The sequence below is a fragment of the Apteryx rowi genome, unplaced genomic scaffold (genome assembly GCF_003343035.1).
Source record: "Apteryx rowi isolate R43461 unplaced genomic scaffold, aptRow1 scaffold_99, whole genome shotgun sequence".
NCBI lineage: Eukaryota > Metazoa > Chordata > Aves > Apterygiformes > Apterygidae > Apteryx > Apteryx rowi.
Genome location: NW_020451304.1, coordinates 2,174,093 through 2,195,165, shown reverse-complemented (window position 1 = coordinate 2,195,165; position 21,073 = coordinate 2,174,093). Strand labels below are relative to the sequence as shown.

At 36.2% G+C, this 21,073-nt stretch overlaps 1 protein-coding gene across 4 annotated transcripts in view; it reads right to left on the bottom strand.

Moving 5' to 3' along the window:
• Window positions 1-332: 332 nt before the first annotated feature.
• NCBP3 (nuclear cap binding subunit 3) overlaps window positions 333-21,073 on the bottom strand; it is a 21,032-nt gene continuing 291 nt past the window's right edge. The window contains exons 1-13 of one of the 4 annotated variants that reach the window (XM_026055196.1): window positions 20,559-20,577; window positions 19,519-19,584; window positions 17,564-17,669; window positions 16,488-16,613; window positions 13,600-13,728; window positions 11,254-11,327; window positions 10,237-10,345; window positions 9,361-9,460; window positions 8,897-9,003; window positions 7,480-7,765; window positions 6,224-6,381; window positions 4,800-4,964; window positions 333-3,729 (exon numbers count right to left, since the gene is read on the bottom strand). In XM_026055196.1, the coding sequence (XP_025910981.1) occupies window positions 3,494-3,729; window positions 4,800-4,964; window positions 6,224-6,381; window positions 7,480-7,765; window positions 8,897-9,003; window positions 9,361-9,460; window positions 10,237-10,345; window positions 11,254-11,327; window positions 13,600-13,728; window positions 16,488-16,613; window positions 17,564-17,576 (1,503 nt within the window). In that variant the 5' untranslated portion in view covers window positions 17,577-17,669; window positions 19,519-19,584; window positions 20,559-20,577 and the 3' untranslated portion in view covers window positions 333-3,493. Of the gene's footprint in view, window positions 3,730-4,799; window positions 4,965-5,000; window positions 5,141-6,223; window positions 6,382-7,479; window positions 7,766-8,896; window positions 9,004-9,360; window positions 9,461-10,236; window positions 10,346-11,253; window positions 11,328-13,599; window positions 13,729-16,487; window positions 16,614-17,563; window positions 17,670-19,518; window positions 19,599-20,200; window positions 20,239-20,558; window positions 20,578-21,073 lie in introns of those variants that run through there. The other 3 variants (XM_026055195.1, XM_026055198.1, XM_026055197.1) reach the window with 3 other exon arrangements.

Here is a 21,073-nt window from a genome sequence, read left to right as displayed (position 1 = left end):
GAGCCGTCCATTTCCCCTCCGCCTCCGGTGCCGCCTCGGCCCGGGGGGCTCCCGGGGGCAAGGCCGGGCCCGGGGGGCTGGTTAAGAAGGGCTCAAAGTAGCCCCGTGCTTGCCGAAGGCACGGACATTCAGCCTAGGCCTCACAAGGGGCCGCTCTCTTGTCTCCAGGGCCAAAACACAGTGCGGGGCTCAAGTTTAAAGCCCGAGGCTGCTCCCCGAGCCCCGGCCGGCGGGGCAAGGCGCCTCCGCAGGCCCTGGGGCAAGAGGGGGCCAGCACCGTCCTCCTCCTCCTCCTCACGCAGCACGCGTTTCAGTAAAACTGGATATGCCACTGTAAGTTCAGGCTGCTTTTATTGGGAATATATCAGCTGTTTAAATAAAAGACACAGTATTCTTCACATTATAACTTCATCTGGAACTGAAAATAATTTTTATTCTGCTTTCCTTCCCTCCCCCCTTTAGTAACTTAGCTGCTGTATTYCTCTTCAAAGAAAAACCTTGGCTTTCAAGCCCTGCAGAGGACGTGGCCCAGTCGGCCTGCCTGGGAGGACAGCTGCCGGAGGGGGCCTGCAACCCCCACAAAGCGCTTTTATGAGATAAGTCACCTGAACCACGTTCAAAAAAAAAAATACATTTTTAAAACAACAAAAACATTCTAGAAAAAGGATTAGTGTGGTCTTATAAGTCACCTAAAATTCACAACACTTCTTCCGTAGCATATGCTCCACCAAAAGCCAAGACCAAACTCAGATTTCCAATTTTCGACGAGTTCATTTTAGTAAAATAGATAGGTTGCACTTCTCAGTATCAGAATATTTATTTCTACATCAAATTACTTGAAGGTGACCTTTTTAGGACTTGCATCCTTTTTACTATGCAAAAGAATTCAATTACTTCCTTTTGCTCCTTACATTAAAAGAGTAATTTGTCTAGCCCGGAATACACTAACAACGGAGAATTTAGTGAAAGACCAAAACCACATTAGTAAAGAGCAAAAAAGTTGACCACAAGGAGAAGGAATGGGAGAAAACGCTCTATGCAATCTTTCTCTAAGTTACACGGATTTCAGGTAAGTATGCTCAGGAAAAAGCATTTGCTAAAGATCTAGTGCTCATTTTTAATGATCAGAACCCAGCAATTCATATTCAAGTAACTAAGGCTACAAATTCCTGACACCAGCAAAYGCTTTTCAAGGCTTCTCTATACATCATCAAAAAGCAAAAACAGGCAAGCACTCAATTACAAAAAAAATTCTCTGTAGGTCCCTTCAACAGTAAACTGCTATTTTCTTGCAATTAAGCTACTGTGTTCTCATTAACACACAAAACTCTCCCCTCAAGCCATAAACACAATGGACCCTACTAATATGGGAGCATTTGTAAGGCATATTTATGACTAAGTGAAAGGCAGATCCAGTGTTAATGGCTCCTCTTCCTTGAATGCAAGATGTCGTCTACACTAGTTTTCTTGATTTCATACATCCTTTAGTTCAGATCTTTTTATATCAGTTGAAGAGATTTTCTGCTCACATTTTACCTTTCACACCACTTAGTCTCTGTCCTTCACCAGACTCAAATTATGAGTATTTACATGGAAACACAGTGGTTATCAGCAACATTAACAGCAGACCACAGCCAGCTGCTGAGCTCAGAAACATGCAAGGGTTCACAACAACGCAGAAGCCTGTTTCCGTAGAGCAGATCCATGATTCATATCTACCTTCTCCTTTGAGGAAAAAGAAGGTCATATTGGATTCAAGGCAGTAATACAACACAAAAGTTTACTGGAAAAAAAAGGTTAAATAAATTTATCAGGATCTTGAAAAACAGGTTCAGTATAAGTATGGTTCTATTTTAAAGCTTTAGAAGGGATATTAATGAAAGCACACATTGAAATGAATTATTACAGTGATCAGACATTGCAGTCATTTACTCTTAACAGCATTTTTATGAGCCATATTTATAGATCCAATAATTAAATACAAAAATCAAGGGTGAGTGTCACAAGAAAATAATAAGGCTTGAAGCCCAGTCAGTCCTCAGATTGCCCTTCTAGTCACTGCACCTTTCATTTTACATGCTGCTACTCTCACACATAATGAAGCAATAAAGAAAGTTAATCGCAGATTCCTTGCTTTTGCGAGGCCTCAAACCAACTTCAACTTAGTATAAAAATAGAAGAAAAAGAAGAAAACAGTTAAAAAAGCAGAAAGGGGAAGAGATATTCACAGACATTTGGGGCTCACAGAACTTAGGAAATCGGAACAATGCAGACAATTTTTCAGACGGTCAAAACGTAGCAGGCAATGCTCTTGCTACATGTTCAATTCACCAGAATGTGATATGCTATCATTATTCCTTATTGAGAATTATTAGCAATCAAAATAAATGCCATAGGCAACAGGAAGAAAAAAAATGCAGCTGCACACTGATCAACCCTTTACCTACCTAGGGAGGGTATGTGGGTAAAAAAAGCTGAATGTAACAAGTCAACCATGTGCACATCCACATGTACTATACAATAAGAACACTGAAAAATATTGACATGAGACAGTGATCCTATAGTCTTCCTTTTCTCTTTCAATTATATATATATACATATATAGTTAAACAGCACATAGGGAAACACCACTATAGCTTTCACTGTGGCCAACAGGAAAATTCTCACAAATATAAAAAAGTAAGTTTTTAAATTGTTAGATTTCTTCAAAACATAATACAGCTAAATTGAAAGAAATACAATTTTTCAGCATATAACCAAAAAAAAAAATCTCAGGAATTTGCACAATTCTCAAACATCGAGCTTTGCAGTCTTGAACCTCAATCTCTACTACAGCAGAACATAGTATCACCAAAACAAACGAGTGGAACTCTTTGAGAGCAATGATGCTACTTGGATACTATTTGAAACTTTACTGTATTAAAAAAAAAAATTAACTTAGATTTACATTCAATATTTTGGAGGAAGGGGATGTGACAGTCCCTTTATGCTTTATCCTTGCTGGCTGCCCACCCAGGAAGCATTATTGTTATTACTTTAGGAGGAAAGGAAAGGTGCTGGTAACAGCCAGAAGGGCAAGGCAATGTTGTTGATTATGAAATGCCCTGTTCTTTGGATGAACTGTGTAAAATATTTTGTTAAAAGACTCCATGTTACAAATATTAAGAACAAAAAGGTCTTCTTAAAAATACAGAGTATTTCTGCCTCTTCTAAGTTCAAAGCTTGGGGAAATGTGTTTTACTAGAATTAACTACAAGTTTGCTGTAATAAACATGTATGACAATGCCCTACGTAACACAGGGCCAACCACAGACTGCAGACAAATGCGATTGCTTTAGGTTTCAAGTGGTATACGCATCTCTATTTTCATATAAAAGGAATGGAGACACTTCTGGAACCTTTACTGCAGAGTCTTCGCCAGTGTCCAGCTTTTGGGCAAAGGAAATCTTGCCATATTGCAGTCATAATCTTGAGGATCAGAATGTAAAAACCATCATGATTCAGTGTCTGATCCAGAACTGCTTTCCCGGCTGATTTCAATTTGTAGAGATGGTAAATTATCCAATCGACTCTTTTTTTGCCGAGACTGTTCTTTTTCCTTAATGAGAGCACCCCAAACCCGCTGGAGCTCTGAATCATCTTCCTCTGGAGATGCCACAGAGTTTTCAGGTTTATCTGAAGTCTTTTCTTGTGTCTTCGGAGCAGATCCTAAGCGGGTCCATAAATTACCTAATTAGATGGGGGAAAAAATAATAAAAAAAGAAACAGCATAAAATGATAGGACTAAGACTTCTGGAAGAAGTCTGAAGAACCCAGTCCTAAATTTGCTGCATCTCCTTAAATTCCTGGTACTTCAGTTTCTCCCACCGTAATGTTTGGAATGGAACTATGATTTGAAGCAGCAGTCAAAATTAAAATATAGGAGGCTCAGTAAAGCCTCATTCACACCATTTGCAGAGAATGCCACACACATATCTGAAGCGCCAGTATCACACTTATTTTATTGTCTTCTTTTGACCACAGTTTTAAAGTACGCTTTTACTTTTAAACATACCTATATAAACATATTGCTGTCTTATTCAGCTCAAATTACCTGCATATATTTAGAGAAATCCCTGCTTATTGCAATGAAAGATCAAAGAAATTCAGACTTTTATATGCTTTACCAATATAGCTATTACATGGGTGACCCTGTAAACAGTAATGAGCTGAACTGCGCAGGCAAAAGGCATTAGTAAAATTAGCATAAGTAAAATTTATCTGAGTTGAGTCCACATGAAGTATTCTAGTATGGACACAGATGTATTAGTAGAAAGTTACTTTCCATATCCAATGGAAAACTAATCACCATTGTGTCAGTCTAATAATTCATAACTCTCTAAACAACACAGTTGAAAAATAATATAATATAGTATAATATTCAAATTCGGAAAAAGAGCAGAGTTCAGGTGTGGTTTAGRCACTGTTTTCCCTTCTTCTTTGTGTAGTTATACTTCTATTGCCACAGTTCTCCCCCGAAAGAACCCTTTCTACTGGTGACTTTCTCCTGCCATGAGAAATATGTATATAGTCCATCATGCTTTATGTGAGCTGCTTCAGCATCTGTTGGGGTAGAGTCTGACCCTTTTGATTTGCAATAAATGCTTAAGTTTTTGTAGACTTCAAAGGTCTGAACACACATTTATTAATTCACCTTCAATTTCACTCAACAAAACATCCTGCATGATTTTCTGTTGAAATTCCTCTTATACTCTATAATCAAAGGGATTGCATTATTACATTTTCTCTACAAAACTAACCTGATTTCTTCTCTCTAGTATCAGAGTAAAGGCCTTTTACATCTTGTTTGGGGATTCCTAATCGGCTGTGTACATCTGATATTGGTTCTCGACGAGGAACAGAGGTATTACTTGGAGGCTTAATTTCTGGAGAATGTGGTCTTTTTCCCAGTCTCTGCCGCACATCTATGGATATTTTCAGTGATTAAAATGACAAAAATCACACATTCCATTTAGTTAGTTCTGCCAGCTAATTTTATGTTCTTCAATCACTTTGCAGAACTTCCAACCAGAGAGGTGACCTTTATTTTTAATCTTTTCTGAATTCTTTTCATTAAGTCTTTCATGCTCAGTATTCAGTCCTGGAAATATATGCAATACAATTTGTCTAGATTTCCTTCCCCCATCCCTTTTTTTCCTCCTCCAATAAATTTGACATTAAATGTCTTCAGGCTGTGTTCTGTCCAAAGGACAAAAAAAAGTAATAATTACTCCATGGCTTGCTGCACTTCTGGTTTAGCAGCACAACAGCAAAAAGACTGGTATGTATCCAGCATGAGGTATGATTACAGGAAAATTGGTATGCCTTCAATGATTCTTTTCAGACAATAAATAACTTGCTTTAGAATTCTAATACTGCTTAATATCTTGCAGAATAAAATGAAAACCAGAACATAAGAATCCTAAAATGTATTGATAATTAATCCATAATGCGAATCATACATTCTGACATTTGTCTGGTTTGGCTTGATGTTCCTGGTCTTGAAGGTTCAAACAGAAATAAGAGGGCAAAGGAACCCRAAGGATTTATGTGGCAAGTTATCAGAGCCTCAAAATGCACAAAAGCGGCAAAATATACTAACGCAACTTCTACATTGCACTGATGTAAAAGAGTATCTTACACTTTCGATCAGACAACCTTTGGATACTACATATGCCAGAGGTAGCTGAAATTGCATATACGCATACTTTTTCCGTCCAAAAAAGAAACAGTCAATTAAGTGTAAAATATAATAATTGCCAAATAAAAAACAGTTTCATATTCACATTATACAAATACTTTCACATAAGTAGCTAGAGTCTCAAGTTTGATTTTGTACATGAGCCCCCGAAAGCACTATGTATGTTCCCATAGAAAGGTACAGATTTCTCTGCCTCAAGGAGTAACTAAATCCAAAAGGACAAAGCAGGGGAAATAGACACACAGGCAAAGAAATTGGATAAAAATAAATGTCACTCTCTGACTTGTATGTACTTCATTTTCCCCCCAAAGCAATCCCCAGCTCTGGCTCTCGGTAAGGAAAATTAACTGTATGAATGCAGAAAGTGCTGCTGAACAGAATTCCCTCAGGTCTGTAAGTTACAGTGGAGGACTGATGTGAAATGAATATATCCATTTTTATGAGCCAGTCATAACTCTGCATAATGTAGGAATTTCAAATTACCTGATTTTACAATGCTGTTTGGCTGACGTGGCCCAGTATTATTCTGACGTTTTTCTTCTAATAGAAGTCTTACATCTGCAACTTTCTCTGACGATCCTTTACTGCCAATCCGATTTTTGACATTACTGGTTGCTATACTATCTGCTCGCATAGAGTTCCTAAATAAAATAACAATAGATTCAAAAGTCCCTTACATTAAATCTAGTATAGTTCTTAAGACTACTTGTATATAAAATTACACTACTAAAAACAGTAAAATCAAGATTTCTCTACTGAGAAATAGGGGTAAAAACATTATTTAAGAGAGCACGTGTTCTAGTCAGAATTCTGAGTCTAACAACAATCACGTGACTACTTCAGTATCCATTTCAAGGCAAACATCAAGTTTGCTTTAGAGAAACAATGCCCCTGGGTCAAAATTCAGAGCAAATGAACAGCTTAAGAATTCATAAGAGTTAGTGCACATTATAATGAACTATGGTATAATTGTACTACCAAAGGAACRTATTTTAAAGTTATTTTAGTTAAAATTACATATACTGAAGGTTATTAATATGTCCATAATGACATCAATACTTATGGGTTGTTTTTATTTCTGAGAAAAGAGGGAAGAGCAAAGGGAAAAGAGAAAGAGCAGTTATTTCTCCCTGGTCCAGCTATGATACCAACAAGTTAATTATGCTTGTTTTCATCAATTTCTATTGATTCCACTTTCAGCTTCATTATTATCATAATGCTGGGTTACAGAAATCTGTAAAGGAAGCAATATTTTTAAAAAATTAATTGAAATTAAAAGCCTGTATCAACATTTTCAATATTTTGTATTTCTTCATTAAAATATCTACTACAAAACTACGCTAAGAATTAAAATCGTAGTTTCAACCATTTATATTTAAGCTGTTACAGTTTTGTCACTAAGATCCACTGTAATCAACCTTAAGGGAAGAGTCATCCAAGGAAATATTTCAAGGAGAGTTATCATCCACCACCAAGAACTTCTCATGTACACAGCTGTGATTGACATATTGTCATCTTCCCTAAAGCACTATCAGCTCCTGGCACTGTGGACCCTAGATATCTTCAGTCACACTGATAATTTGTTCCATCTCACTTCTTCAGAGTTCAAAACCACCTTCTCAAATATGGACATAATTACCTGAACAGAACCAACTTTATGCCTTATTTAGTTAGATTAATATTTTTTAAATTTAGATCGCCTTTTCATTGATACTTTAAAAAAAAAAAAAACCTTTTACCTAATATTTTTCAGTTGTGATTCCACCTCGTCTGCATACATTGTCATTTTCATGCTTTTTTTGGGAGAGGGGGTTGATATCATTTTCAGTTCAAGATCATAGTCCATTTCATCAGAATCAGATGCACTAGCACTTGATCGTCTGGCTGCACTGCGGTCTCGAGACTGTTTGAAAGCTTGCAGTTCATCACGGTACTCAACCACAACTCTGTCATCTTCATCCATATCCTGATCTTCTTCCTCCTCTTCCTCCTCCTCAATAGGCTCCTCAGGAACATTTACGAGGCCTGTAGCAAAACATATTCTGATAAACTGAAGTCTAGTGTTCGTATAAAGTACCTTGAAACTGAGGCTGTAAAATAAGTGATCCTTCTTTTCATAAGGAGTCTATGTAGTTCTTCAAGACTAAAGAGGGAGATTTGCAAAATACTCTAAGTGGAATCTGCATTATGGAATAGTCTAAGTGGAAGTAAATCACCATGACAGAAAACAAGTCCATGTTGTTCATGGTCTCAGAAGACTGCTGAAGTACAAAACTGAACTGAATATACAGGGTCTAACTGCTTCTTGTTGTAGGTGCAGGTCATACCTCCTGAACTAAAACATAACTCTTACGATCTTGCAGGGCTTAATGTGACAACTGCTGGCTGTGCAAGCTGTACAATTCCTCCAAGTCGTGTTGGCAGTAATGCCAAAAAGAGCACACACATCATTACTCTGAATTTATTATATATACTGATTTAGATATAAATCAGCCTCTTACATTTGGTTATCAGCAGTGCGCAGACATCATTCCAGAAGACAGTACATTATCAACATGTAAAATATTTAGTGTGATTTGATATGTCCACRGCTGTATTTTTAACAGGCTACTCAGATATTACGAAACTTATAGACATTACATTTTTCTCAAGCCAAAGATTTTTATACCAATTATTTTTCTAATGCACACCTACTACCCCAGGTGCTATCTGCAGATATTCAAGCCTAATGAATAGAATTTTCTTAGCTATGTCGTTCCATGTCTAGTGCTTGCTATTTCAACAACAGAAGAATTGAAATAGCAAATATGACAAATTGCCACAAATTTTAAAGAGATTTTTCTTTTTTCTTTTTTGTTTTTTTTTTTGCCCTTGATGCTACAGCCCCATGTCCTAAATTTGTAAAAGAAAAACATCAAAAAAAAGTAGCAGCTATTTGGTAAGCCAATGAGCAGCATGAAGTTTATACCTCAGCTGTTCCTTGTAAAACCTTAAAATGTACCTTAATTATGTTTTTTGCTGTTTTGTTTGTTTTTAAGAAGTATACCTAACTTTCACGCACTGCAAAGGATTAGACAAGACATTGTTTAAGGTCCTTTCCAGCCTTCCATTTTCCAACTTTTGTCCCTACAGGTTCTATGTATTGGCATCAATTACCTGAATGACGATGTTTATAAGGAGGAGTCAAGCCAACATCATCCCCAATGAGTGTCCTTTTCTTTATCACATCCCGATGGATTCGACGTGAATGGTATCTTCGTTTCCTGAAACACCATAAAAAGATGAATATTTCTGTCACAGAAAAGGCATAATGAATGAGCCATATCCAGTCCTAGATTAAGCAAATGCAATTATCACTCCCTTTAATAGCAGACAAATACATCTATGCCAGAAGTCTGTTCTGTCAGAATGTTTTGAATATAAATGTTCATTAATTTCAAGAGAAAACACTCGCCTTGCAAATTCATAGTCACTTTGCTAAAACATGATTCACACTTAAACATCTACATCTGAAAGAAAAAAAAAAAAATCTACAGATTAAACAGTTTTAGACTATCCTGAGTACTTACAATGTTCCGATTCTTCTATCCTGTACTCAAAGTATTGCTAAAAATACTTACCAAGAATTGCTAAGAATCCCCTTCATGCCTCCATAATTGGGATTGCCATATTTCATGTAATATTGGCTTCGCCTTGCAGCTCCCAACTCTTTCTTGTCATCTGAAAAAACATAAATTAAAGGAATCTTTCCCCTGTAGAATATATCTTACTATGCTAATGTAAAAATAAATAACCCTCCAGCCAAAGGCACAGAGAATGAAAGGAAGACTGTGTCTTACAGATCAATATTACTTCAATCTCCCTTATGGAGGATGCAGTTTTGCTGACATCACCTCTGAAATTTCTCCTCCCACTGAGTTTTATTTGTGTTCAGAAACTTAATTCAGTGCTTAATTCAGTGGACACTCCGACTTTCTGTGCATCAGATTTATAGTGCGTTACATCCCACTGTAACTGCTGGAGGTTATACTTACCTTACTCCTGACCTTTTTATTCTCTATGGATATGTCACTTTTCACACTGCCCAGAAATAATATGTACGTTCATTTTGCTCATAAACATGATTTACTATCTCAACTGTATTCAGCAACAATTTCCACTAATACCTCGTAAACATCTCAAATGATTTTCATATTTATAAAATGTGAGGTTAACCTTTGTGGAGAAGGGTATCATAAAACCTATTCTAGAGTATCAGGAAGAATGCCTCCTATTGAGCCCAAAATAAAATTTTATAAACAATAATCTTTATACAACTTGAACCGGATTTAATTCACAAACTAAATGTATATTTATTGTAAAATCTTAACACCTAATGCTTAGCAAAAACTAACAATTTTTCAAACAAAAATTAGGTCATTCGAGTTATTAATTAGTCAACAAATAAAACTGCAACAAGCAATCAGTTCATTATGCTTGTTAAGCTGTTCATTTACCTTTAGTAGCAAATCTCATGAATAGCTTGTTTCCTTTAGCCAGTTTATTGGCAGGGCGAAGATCATTACGCAGGAGAGAATCCTCTTCTACCTGGGAGAGGGCATCCAACTTTGGGGGGCAAAAAAGGTATTTTGGACTCAAAAATAAAATTACTGTTGAATGAAAATGGATTGCTTAAAGAGAAGCAATCAATTGATTATTAAGAAAGTCACTTTTCAAATCCTGTTCAAAAGAACTTCTCTTTTTCCTGACAAACTCATATGAATTTAAGAAACTTGTCTTAAAGATTTAAAATATTCCTTCTCTTCCTTCATAATATTATCTCAGATTATTAAATCCAATATTTTTCCAAATGAAACTACAGTACTGATTGAAATTCAGAAAATAAATAGCACTTAAGTCGGACAATGAAAAACAAATACTTGATTTTATTTTTTGTTTAATTTCTAACTGGTTTCATTAACAGGTTCTCATGCCCTCACACAATGAGTAAAAGGCATTTTTTAAATCAGTATCTGTGTTATACAGACTAAAATTCAGATTTCCATGACCTGTATGAGTGTTTACTGAGTGATCCCTCAAGAAAATCTAATTACACCTGTTACGTATTCAGCCACCAAAGATTTACTTGAAAAACATCAATATGTATGCCCATTCCCACATAAATTCATGGACAGCCTAAATCCTTTTTGTCCCTTTAAGCACTGCCTTTAGATCATTATTCAGTCTCTTCTTTTATTTCTCTTTTGTGTCCTCTCTCACCAGAAGAGAGCAGCCACTCAAGCTCTTAGCTGCTGAATGCCCTTTCATTCCTCAAAATCTACTTTCACAAAGCATTTTTATGTGGATAATCCCTCCAACAACATATCTGCTCTTCCTGTCATTTCTCCATCCAATTTACTTTGATAATCAAATTATTAATTAGAATGCATATAGTTAAAACTACGTTTTGAGGACTTTGCACCAGTCAGAGCAAAACTTTTATATTAGTGCTTTCTCTTTCTTTCTATACTGACCTCAACATCACTTGGATTGTCATCTTCAACCTCGCCTTCTTCTGTCTCATCATCAGAGCTTTCCTCTGTTTTTTCTAAAAAGAAAAAAAAATGGAAAAAAGTCTCTACTTTAGTGTGTCGGTAGCATTTCGTTAACATTAGCTACATTCTCCGGAATCAAACTGAAGATGTTATCCATTCTTCTGTGCAACCTAGTGAATAATCAAAACAGTAAATGTCTACAGAAATCTGAAACATAATGAGCACAGAATAACATTAACCAGACAGCCCCTGTGCAGATAAGTGCATAAGGCAGCACACACAGATTATAAATTTAATTCTTTGAAAACAAATGAAACTGCGCTGCATTTCAAGTTATGACAGAGATCAGCAAGGGCAAGATTTTAAAAGGTACTCAAAAGCCTAATTCCTCCTCCCTCCCTTTAAAATGCTGTAAATATCTACAAGTATCCAATACTAAAGATGTTAAATAGGTTAATATTCAGAAGTTTAAAAGTTTCTGAGACAGCTCAAAAAAATAACCCCCCAACTTCATGACTTAATTTCCAAGTTAAATAATTAACAGAAGAGTAGACACTTCTAGAACTATTTAAATTGTGAAATGCTAGCATAGTATTTTCAATGGGAAAACTGTGATTGGATTTTTTTTTCAAATATTCCTCAAAAAAAATTGGTCCATATTGACAACTGTCAACACATACCAGTGTCATTTCTCATGCAAAGATCTCAGAGTACTTTATAGATGCTACACAAGACTAAGGAAACTGTTAAGATAAAGAACTCTGAAATATAATCTCCAACAGTGGACTTGACAACTCATAATGGAGAGCAGGAGCTGTTCAACAGATCTTGACAGCTATACCCAATTTCAAAGAAGAAAGTAAAGCACAATTAACCAAATTGACACCAAAGAGAGAATTAAGGAAGATAAATTACCCAAATTCAAATCTAAATAATTAAATTCTATCAGGGAGAGCATTCAACCACTTTTTTTTTAAATCATAAACTTCCTATGGTAATATCTCTTCCTTCCTTAGGTATCTAAATAACCCCCAAATTCTCATCTAAAAAAGAAATATAACTAAGCCAAAATACTTCAGTATATCTGAAGTATATCACACCTTAAGATGTAATTGAAGAGTCTGAACTTTACTTAATATCCCACCTTTCCAGATGAACAGGTGAATAAGTGTATGCAGGAGGAATTTAGATGACAACACTTTTTATTACGTATGCGATGTGGTGTAATGATGGTGTAATATGTATTTTGTGGCTAACAAGATTAATATACAAATATTAATACCTATTTAAATAAGACATTCCCTAATGTCCAAAAACTTCATAGCAAGCTTACTTAAAGCATTATCAACATTTGCCCAACATTTGAAGTTATGTGGATTGTTGAGCAGCCACTGCCTTGTGCAGAAAAACAACCAGAAAAGGATATGAATAAGAAGGCTCCACAAGATCAACAAAGCCCTAAAAAACAGAGTTCACAGAAAGGCTTTGAGTAGTGCTGCAAATATAAAGTGTGGAGATTGATCACTTGCATTTTGTTGATAGATTTTATTTAAATATGCTATATAACAGGGTTAACACAACATCGCTCTTTGTTAGTACTGTGTGGTACAGTACTTTGAACCACAGCAATTAATCACATCAGCCTAACAGCAAAACAGTTCTATACAGTCATAAGACCGTAAAAGCCTGATTCTCAATTTATATCCATAGAAGTAAAATGGATTTTAAATTAGGGCATGCAGGTATCAGATTCATCACAACATCAAAGTGTTTTGCTGCTTTGCTCCATTATAACCAACCTTTCAGTGTGCTTCTTCTCTAAAAGTATAAGGGCCATATTTAGAGATGATATGCACAGTGGTGAAGTGATACATCGGCATGTCAGTGTTAACAATACACATGGTAAAGGATGGCATTGTATCAAACAAAGAAATCAACTGCTGTATTTCAGAAAATATGGCAATTTCTTACACCTATTTTTCCACACACTTACAATCCTTCTACCTCCTTTGCATGCACGTTACACAGACTTATTTCTGTGTGACCTGTAACGCTATAAACATCATATCTGAATATGACCCTGCACCTAACATGCTCAGTATGGACCAAATTACTGCTTTTGGTCTAGCTCCAACCCACCTTTTAAGAAGCAGCTTCTTCAAAAGGTTTCCAAGATGAAAGCCTTTTTTAAAGTGGCAGAATACATTTACCTGAAACTATATGATAGAAGCTCCTTCAGTAACTTAGATTATGCAGTACCCAAGCACAAGTTTAAAGTTTCATTGATTTTACTAGATCATCTCTATATATGCATATCTCATCTACCTTTCTTGTTTTTTTCAGCTGTCTTCTCTTCATTGTTTTCCCTGCTTTTTGGTTTCTCTTGATCAGGCAGGGAACTCATATTTATTAGGGCCCGTGATGCTGTTACTTCATCAAGCCAGACCACATTACCTACAACATACACACAGAAACACACACACACAAAAAAAAAAAAGTTTGTAAAACAAGCAGTTACATACACTTCCTTACTGGAGAGAATATACTAACGAAAGTTCAGAAACATTCTTATGAAACAACATGACAAAAAGTAATCAGATATATTTCTTGCAGGGAAAGACATTATTTAGCACACTTGATAAGCTGGGGGACACACAGCTTTCAACATTTTACAAAAAACACACAACAATTGATCAAAACCAAAGCCACTGAAATGCACAACCATATATATTAGAGACTACTTCCTGAGCACAGCGAATTAGGATATTGAATCAGAGCTAACGTATGTTGTGAATGCGTTAGCACACAAATGTGATTAAAACAAAGATGCTATGAAATAAGCCTCAAAATTTTTTTTTTGTTTGGTAAATTAACAGCACCTTTGACCTTACTGCAGAAGTCTTATCTCTTTCGAAAAGCAGAAAAATAGGAGAGACTGTTCAAACGTTTTGCAGAGGTTATAGTCATCATATTGTTAAACTGTGTACACTAAGTTTCTAGAGCACTTAGAAAGGTACAGTGAGATTCAATATCTGCCTCACGTACACACCTTAAGTATCAAGAGATGGTACAAAAATCTTAAGTATAAATAAAAATGATAATTTATTAGGCCAATAAAAGCATTTTATAGACACTGAAATTAAAAGAGCTAAAAAAAACCTTAAAAACTGATTTTGAACAAAAGCTTTCTCCAGGGATGCATTCAATATAAATACAGCTACAAATGTCATTTGCTGCTCTGCCATTAAGCAACTCAGGAAATGAGAGCAATGAATGTATTCGGATATCCTAAAAACTACCTAGCATCTCAAAATTAAAAAAAATCTCTTATATTACTTGAACCCACCAGATTTACAAGGTGAAGAGCACTCAGATGCTAAGTTCAAAGACTGACTAATAACTTTTTCATGTATGTATGCCTGCCCTTGACATGCCAAATTTTCAAAGCCCTTACAATTTTATGTTCCTCAGTTTGAAGTACGGAACACTGTCTCAATTAACCTTTGTACTAAGACACCTTGAGATGTAATTCAATTGGGAACTTCCATATTTTTGCCATGCTGTGACACAAATCTATGCTGAAAAGACAATGCTTCCTCCTAATGTTTTCACCAAGTGTAGGTTTCATATCAATGTGTATTGTAGCTGAGCATAACAATACCTTATATTACTAATCTAACAGCATGCTAACTTAAATACAGCACAGAAACTAATTACCAAATAACCATGAGAGTTTTAACTATAAATGGTGGAAGTATGGTTAAACTCCGGTATTTTTGCATTCCAAGTTCACTCTTATTCTACACTAAATTCACTCACGTAACATTTCAGAAAAAGTACCTCAGATACAGAAGTTAAGCTGTGCACTTGCTAGCTTAAGCATCACCACAGGTTCACCTAGCAATTCTTTACTGCAATTTTCTACCAGGGCTCATTGTTTTTCACATCTTCTGTCAATTTGTGGCTATATATCAAACCATCACATACACTGACTTCGAGGTTACTAATATTTTTGTAGCATACTGTATCTTTAGTGTTGCACTCGGACTTAATTCCTACACAGTCATTCCAAGAACTGCACTACTAATTCTCAGGTCTTTGCCATGCTTGCCAATAAACTAGCCTCCAGCAATCCCAATTCAATGGGGAAATCTGCACTGGCTCCTATTTCTTTTTCGTATGAAATTTCCAGTTACGGGATTTCTAGCCACATGACAATCTCAAAGCCTTCCAGTTCCATGATCCAGTGCCATTTTTGGGCTGGGCAAACAGCTCTTGTACAGTCTTCARTATCATGGAGGAAAGCACAACTGTCAACAACTTCATATCATTCTGACAATCTCACTGCATGCGTACACCGCAAAACAGCCCTTGCAATGTGAATTTACATTCCTTTCCCAGTCTATGTAGACCACATCCAGCTGCCACCTTCTTCCACCCACTTTAATTTCTCCTTAAGAATGCACTAAATGAATACAGCAACAAGTCTGCTCCTTCCAAGCACAAAACCATACCAACCTGCCTAGTTGCACAAAGATATTTTCAATGATCTTCTCTCAGAATGTCATCTTTCGTGACACTTACAAGTGGGTATACTACCTATGTCAAAATGTAAGCAACGCAAAGTTTTTAGACCTTTTTTTTTCCTCTCACTTAGAGACTTGCAAGTTATTCTATGCTCTCCCTTTCCAATAACTTCAGTTAGTCAACTACCACTTTCTGGTTAGATGTTTTCTCTTTTCCATTTTCCTAAGCACTACATAGTTTTTCTTCTCTAGGCACCAGTTATCTTCATTCATTACTTCAAATTCTGTTAATTGGACTACAATTTTTGAACAATATCACTTTAACTTGTAATGAACTCATTCACATCCCACACCAGTGGCTCTCCTGCTTTGACAGTTTGGTCACTGGCCACACTTTTGGCTACTGCTGCATTTTTTTGGCCTCATCAGCCAGTAATTTGGGTAATGATAAGATGTTCCGTCATTTACAAGCGAGACATTTTTCTTCTACTCAGCTAGACAGCGTGCTTGATTTTCACCATGTGTTATTAATTAGTTCCTTCCAAATCTCTTTTGACTAAGGCTAATTATTGGGAAACAGACAGATAAATATCAGTGATTTAAAAAGCCACTAAAAAATGTGAGGCAGAGCTAAGACTAATATAAAAAAGATTAAGAGTTACAGAAAAAAAGACTCTGTTTACTTACATGATGTATCATCTAACCACTCAATATGAGCAGGAGGATACTCTTTGAAATAGGCAAAGATGTCCTGTGTACTCATCTCATCCACCCCACAAATGTAAATTGTATCCAGTCTCACTTTAGGAATTGCTATGAAGAGAAAGAAATATAAAAGTAGTACTCATTTCTATAGAACAAGCTTTTATATTAGTAACATGCATGTTTATAAAACAAACATTTTAAATAAGCAAGTATGATGTACACTGATCTAAAAGACTAGAACTTGAATTATTACTATACAGTGCAAAACTTAATAAGCTGAGAATTAAAAAGAGGAAAAGGTGGCTGCAACATTATGAGCATTGGTAGACGCAGGTACTGAATGGAGATCAAACCGCCTTAAAAACATTTATTTTGAAAACACTACCAAAGTACATTTATTCAATACTGAAGAGGCAGAATGCTAGAGGCCTGTGACCCAGACACGTACAAAGCACTTCCACCATCGTTTGACGGAGAGCTGTTATGGGGCACAGCTTAATGGGGCCAAGCTGCCAGTTCCAAAAAAAGCCTTAAGAACTAACAGGATACCAGAAGTGCCAACCTGCTGAGTGCACACCTCCCAGTCGATTTGCTTGCATTCCAGCATGCCGTCTTAGAGCACATGTGCAATGARTTCAGATTCTCTGCGCGTGCAGCACTGTATCTGATCTCACTGCGCATGGGACAGAGTCCTCTACTAGCACACAAGCAGTACCCTGGGCCTTTTTAAAGAATTCAAAGTTTCTTAAAGCAGGGCTGATCTCAAAGGTGAATCTTGGACACACAGCACTAAGTACTGTTGCCAACAGTAGACAAGGTACACAAAAAATGTCTTCTTCTATCTGGCACTGGTAAAACAAAGAGTGAAATGATAATTCTTATAAAGCAGTTTAAAAAGCAGTGACAAAAAAGTGAAAAAAACAGAAGTGATTTATTTTGACAATGATCTGGGAAAACCTCTGGGAATGTAGGAAGTGTTATAGTACAAATTGAGCAAAGAAACTGTGAGTAAGTAAACAAGGGCATCTTTTCTTCTTGACCGTTTGATAAATTTATACCTTTCTTCATCATGTCCCGATCCAGTGCCACATTCCTTTGGGCAAGGTTCACTTCAGCTCGAAAATGAAAACGTTTTGCTCTTTGCTCCTTTTTCTCAATTGCTTCCTGCAAAGTGTAAAACGATGTAGTCAAAACAAAAATCAGAGCAGCGTTCCAAACAAGTGGCATTGAAGGACCAGATACTTAAAACACAATTTACCAGACAGCAATAGTCTGTATTAATAATTCTGTTAATTTTGAAGAGTTCTGTATGATTCAGAGTGTGAAAATGATTCATTAAAACTTTTTTGCGCCACACACTAGTTTTAACATAGGTCCAGCAACACAGTGGCAATTAAGATACAAAGGAAACAAACTATCTTGGACCACAGCTTAGCCTCTATGATGGAACGGTGAGATTATCTTTTCCTTCCTAAAGGATGTACAAAGGCTGTGCTCAATAAATTCTCTCTTGAAACAAACATTTCCTCCACCTGGAAAATTCATCTTTTGTTGTAAGATTACTGAGACTTTTCACCTGTTTTTAAACATATATAAAACCATGAATTTTGTTGTCTTTAGAAGTATCTCTCTGAGCATGAGCTGCCATGCTCAGAGAGCACCAGCTGGAGTGCTGACTGCAAAGATCTTATTTAGTTTGGCAATTCAAGCTACTTCTAAAGTAGCTTGTAAGCAACATCTTGTGTGGATCTTGTGCAATTATTGGAACTGACTGCTAAGCTTCTTATTCTACAGAATTAATAAGAAGCATTATAGACTTTTAGATCTTACTAACCTAAGTCAAAATTGAAACATAAACCATAATTAAACAAAAATTGCCACCAATTATATATTTCAAAATAAACATGTGCTTTTTACTATTTTTAAAAATTGTCAAAAATCCTTAACCACATTTATTAAGACTTTTTAAATAAAAGTTACATTATTACATGATGATTACAAAAGTTATACAAATTTTAAAAAAGTTGCGTGATTTAGGAATATGACCAAAGATGACAATTTTCTCCTGACTAATATAACTTCAAATTCTTTACTGAATTACAATATACAGAAGCTAGATATTGAAGCCAAAACAGTTGATTTTCAACCTTCATCAGGAATCCTTTTCGTACACTCTTTGGTAAGTTTTTGATGAGTTTCACTAATGCAAAATGGGAATATATTTCTTTTATCAATACACATCTGCTGTGGGGATTCATATTTGTTTGGACATGTAAAATGTTATCAGTACTACAAAGCATATAGAAGACTAAACGCTTTTTTCTCCWTTACCAGATGCTATGTACAGTGGTCAACTATACAACATGAAAAAAAATGCCAATTCAATACTACATGTATAGAAATGAGCTGCGAGATTAAGTTTCTGAAGTTCCCCAGAATTATGTAATTTTAAATTATTTAAATGCAACAGCTGTTCACATTCTTCAAACTAAGGCTTAAATAATATGATGCCCTTAAACAACACAAGGCAATGAAACTAGATTTTCCTGCTAAGCACTTGTTCTTCCTCCTGACACTCACATAAGAGAAGAAAAAACTCAGCTGACATGACTCAAAGGGCTTTGTTTTGCAATATTGAGTGGCACCAATGCAATTTCAATATAAACATTTTTTAAAGTTGTGGGGCAAAGCCCCAAAACAAGACTATAAATTCTTGGGGAAGTATAAAAGCTTTTTCTGCAYATGAATAATTACAAAAATCAAAGACGCAGATTCATAAAACTACAACTTCACAAATTCTGCGACTTAAAAATGCTAATTTTTTATAGCTTACAGGCAACATCACATCCTGAAACAAAGCATAACCAAAAAAAAGAATTCTCTAGTTGTTGAAAAATACCAGCTATCTGAACATAAGGCTAAACTTCCGTGCATCTTAGGAAGAAATAAAATGCTTCCTCCTACACAGCAGCAACAATTAGAACACTTTGAAGAACCATAATGCAAAAATTACCTTGGAGGTTACATCTATTCCAGTGATGAAACTTCCAGCTTTGTTTTCATATCTTCTACTAGTGTCCTGAAATAAAGCAAAATGGTGATGATATCTTGATGAACACTGAAATCAACAAACTTGCTATTCTGAAAAAAAAAAAAAAAAGGCTAGTTCTACAAGAAATCCATCATATTCTCCTTGATCCATACTCCAAGCTACATCCCTAAATAGGTATATAAACATAACTCTCACTGACACGAGTGAAGTTAAAAGCACATCAAATGAACCAAACTTCCTTTAGGATGAGGACTCTTTTCTTTGGCAATATTTAGTTTCTGTATCTGCAACCACTAAGGTTTTTACTTAGTCTGTCCCAGCAATGCAGTGGAAGTGAACAAACACCTTTTCTAATTAAAATTTCCACAATTTTAATTTCAGCTATAATCTCCTTGGAAAACATGAACAGATTTAACAGTCAAATCATAAAGATATCAGACTCCCAGAGTTCCAATTTACAACTTTAAGTCACAACTAAATTCAGAACACCAAGCCTTTTTCACAGTTAAACAAGCAACTTTTATCCCTCCTCCATTCATTATTTCATAATCTATTTCCAAAAAACAGCAATAAAACAAACTTTTTTTTGATACAAACTTATTGATAGAGTAAATATTAAGAACAATGTAGGAAAAAAACTCACAAGTTTCATTTCTATCAGTCAGGCCTGCTGAATTTGCAAGACTGCACTAAAACCCCACATGCACTGCACCAGTCACTGAACTCAATCCCTTCCATTGTTTGTTTTATGTAATAATGGCACCTTTTCATTCCGGCACTGGCAGCCTCAGGACCATCACCAGGTAGGTGTAAATGTGCTATTTACACTTATGTTGCAATGATTATTTTGGCTAAAGCACTTTTTACAGGAAGTAATCCAGTTTCAATTTAGAAATAGCAAAGCAAACAGAGTCTAACTCCTTTTCTTAGTAACGGTGTCAAACTTCCTCTGAAGCAGCAAAATGCAAAGAGTTATTACAGCAGGGAAAAAAATAATAAACCTGTTATTTGAAAGTGGAAAAAGCATTGCCTGGGTTTGAATCATGGAGCACAGAGTGGAGTAACGTGCTGTCCCTTGGACCACATAGCTGGTAGGAGTTAAAGCATGTTGACAAATCAGCTGATTAGAGATTCATTTCTACAATAATTTCCACAAAAGTTTTCAGAGTAAAAAAAAAAAAAACTACTTAGGAGTTTAGCTCTACTCTAACCTATTTTTTAGATATTAAAGCTGTCCTCGCTAGATTTTATCCCGGGGCAATCAGCATAAACGAAAAAAAAATCCTTCAAGCCCTGCTCTTCAAAGCCCCGGACCCCCAGTGCCTCCAAACCACTTCCCCAGGGGTCACCCCCACGCCCCCGCTATCAAGCGCTCCTCTCACACCGCCGCCCCCAGCCCCACATCAGTCCCCCCAAAACCTTCCCCACCGCCTCCCTGACCCCCTGCGCCCCCAAGCACGTCCCGGCTGCTTCCTCCTACAGTCCCCTCAGACACCCCCCGCCCCCACAGTCCCCC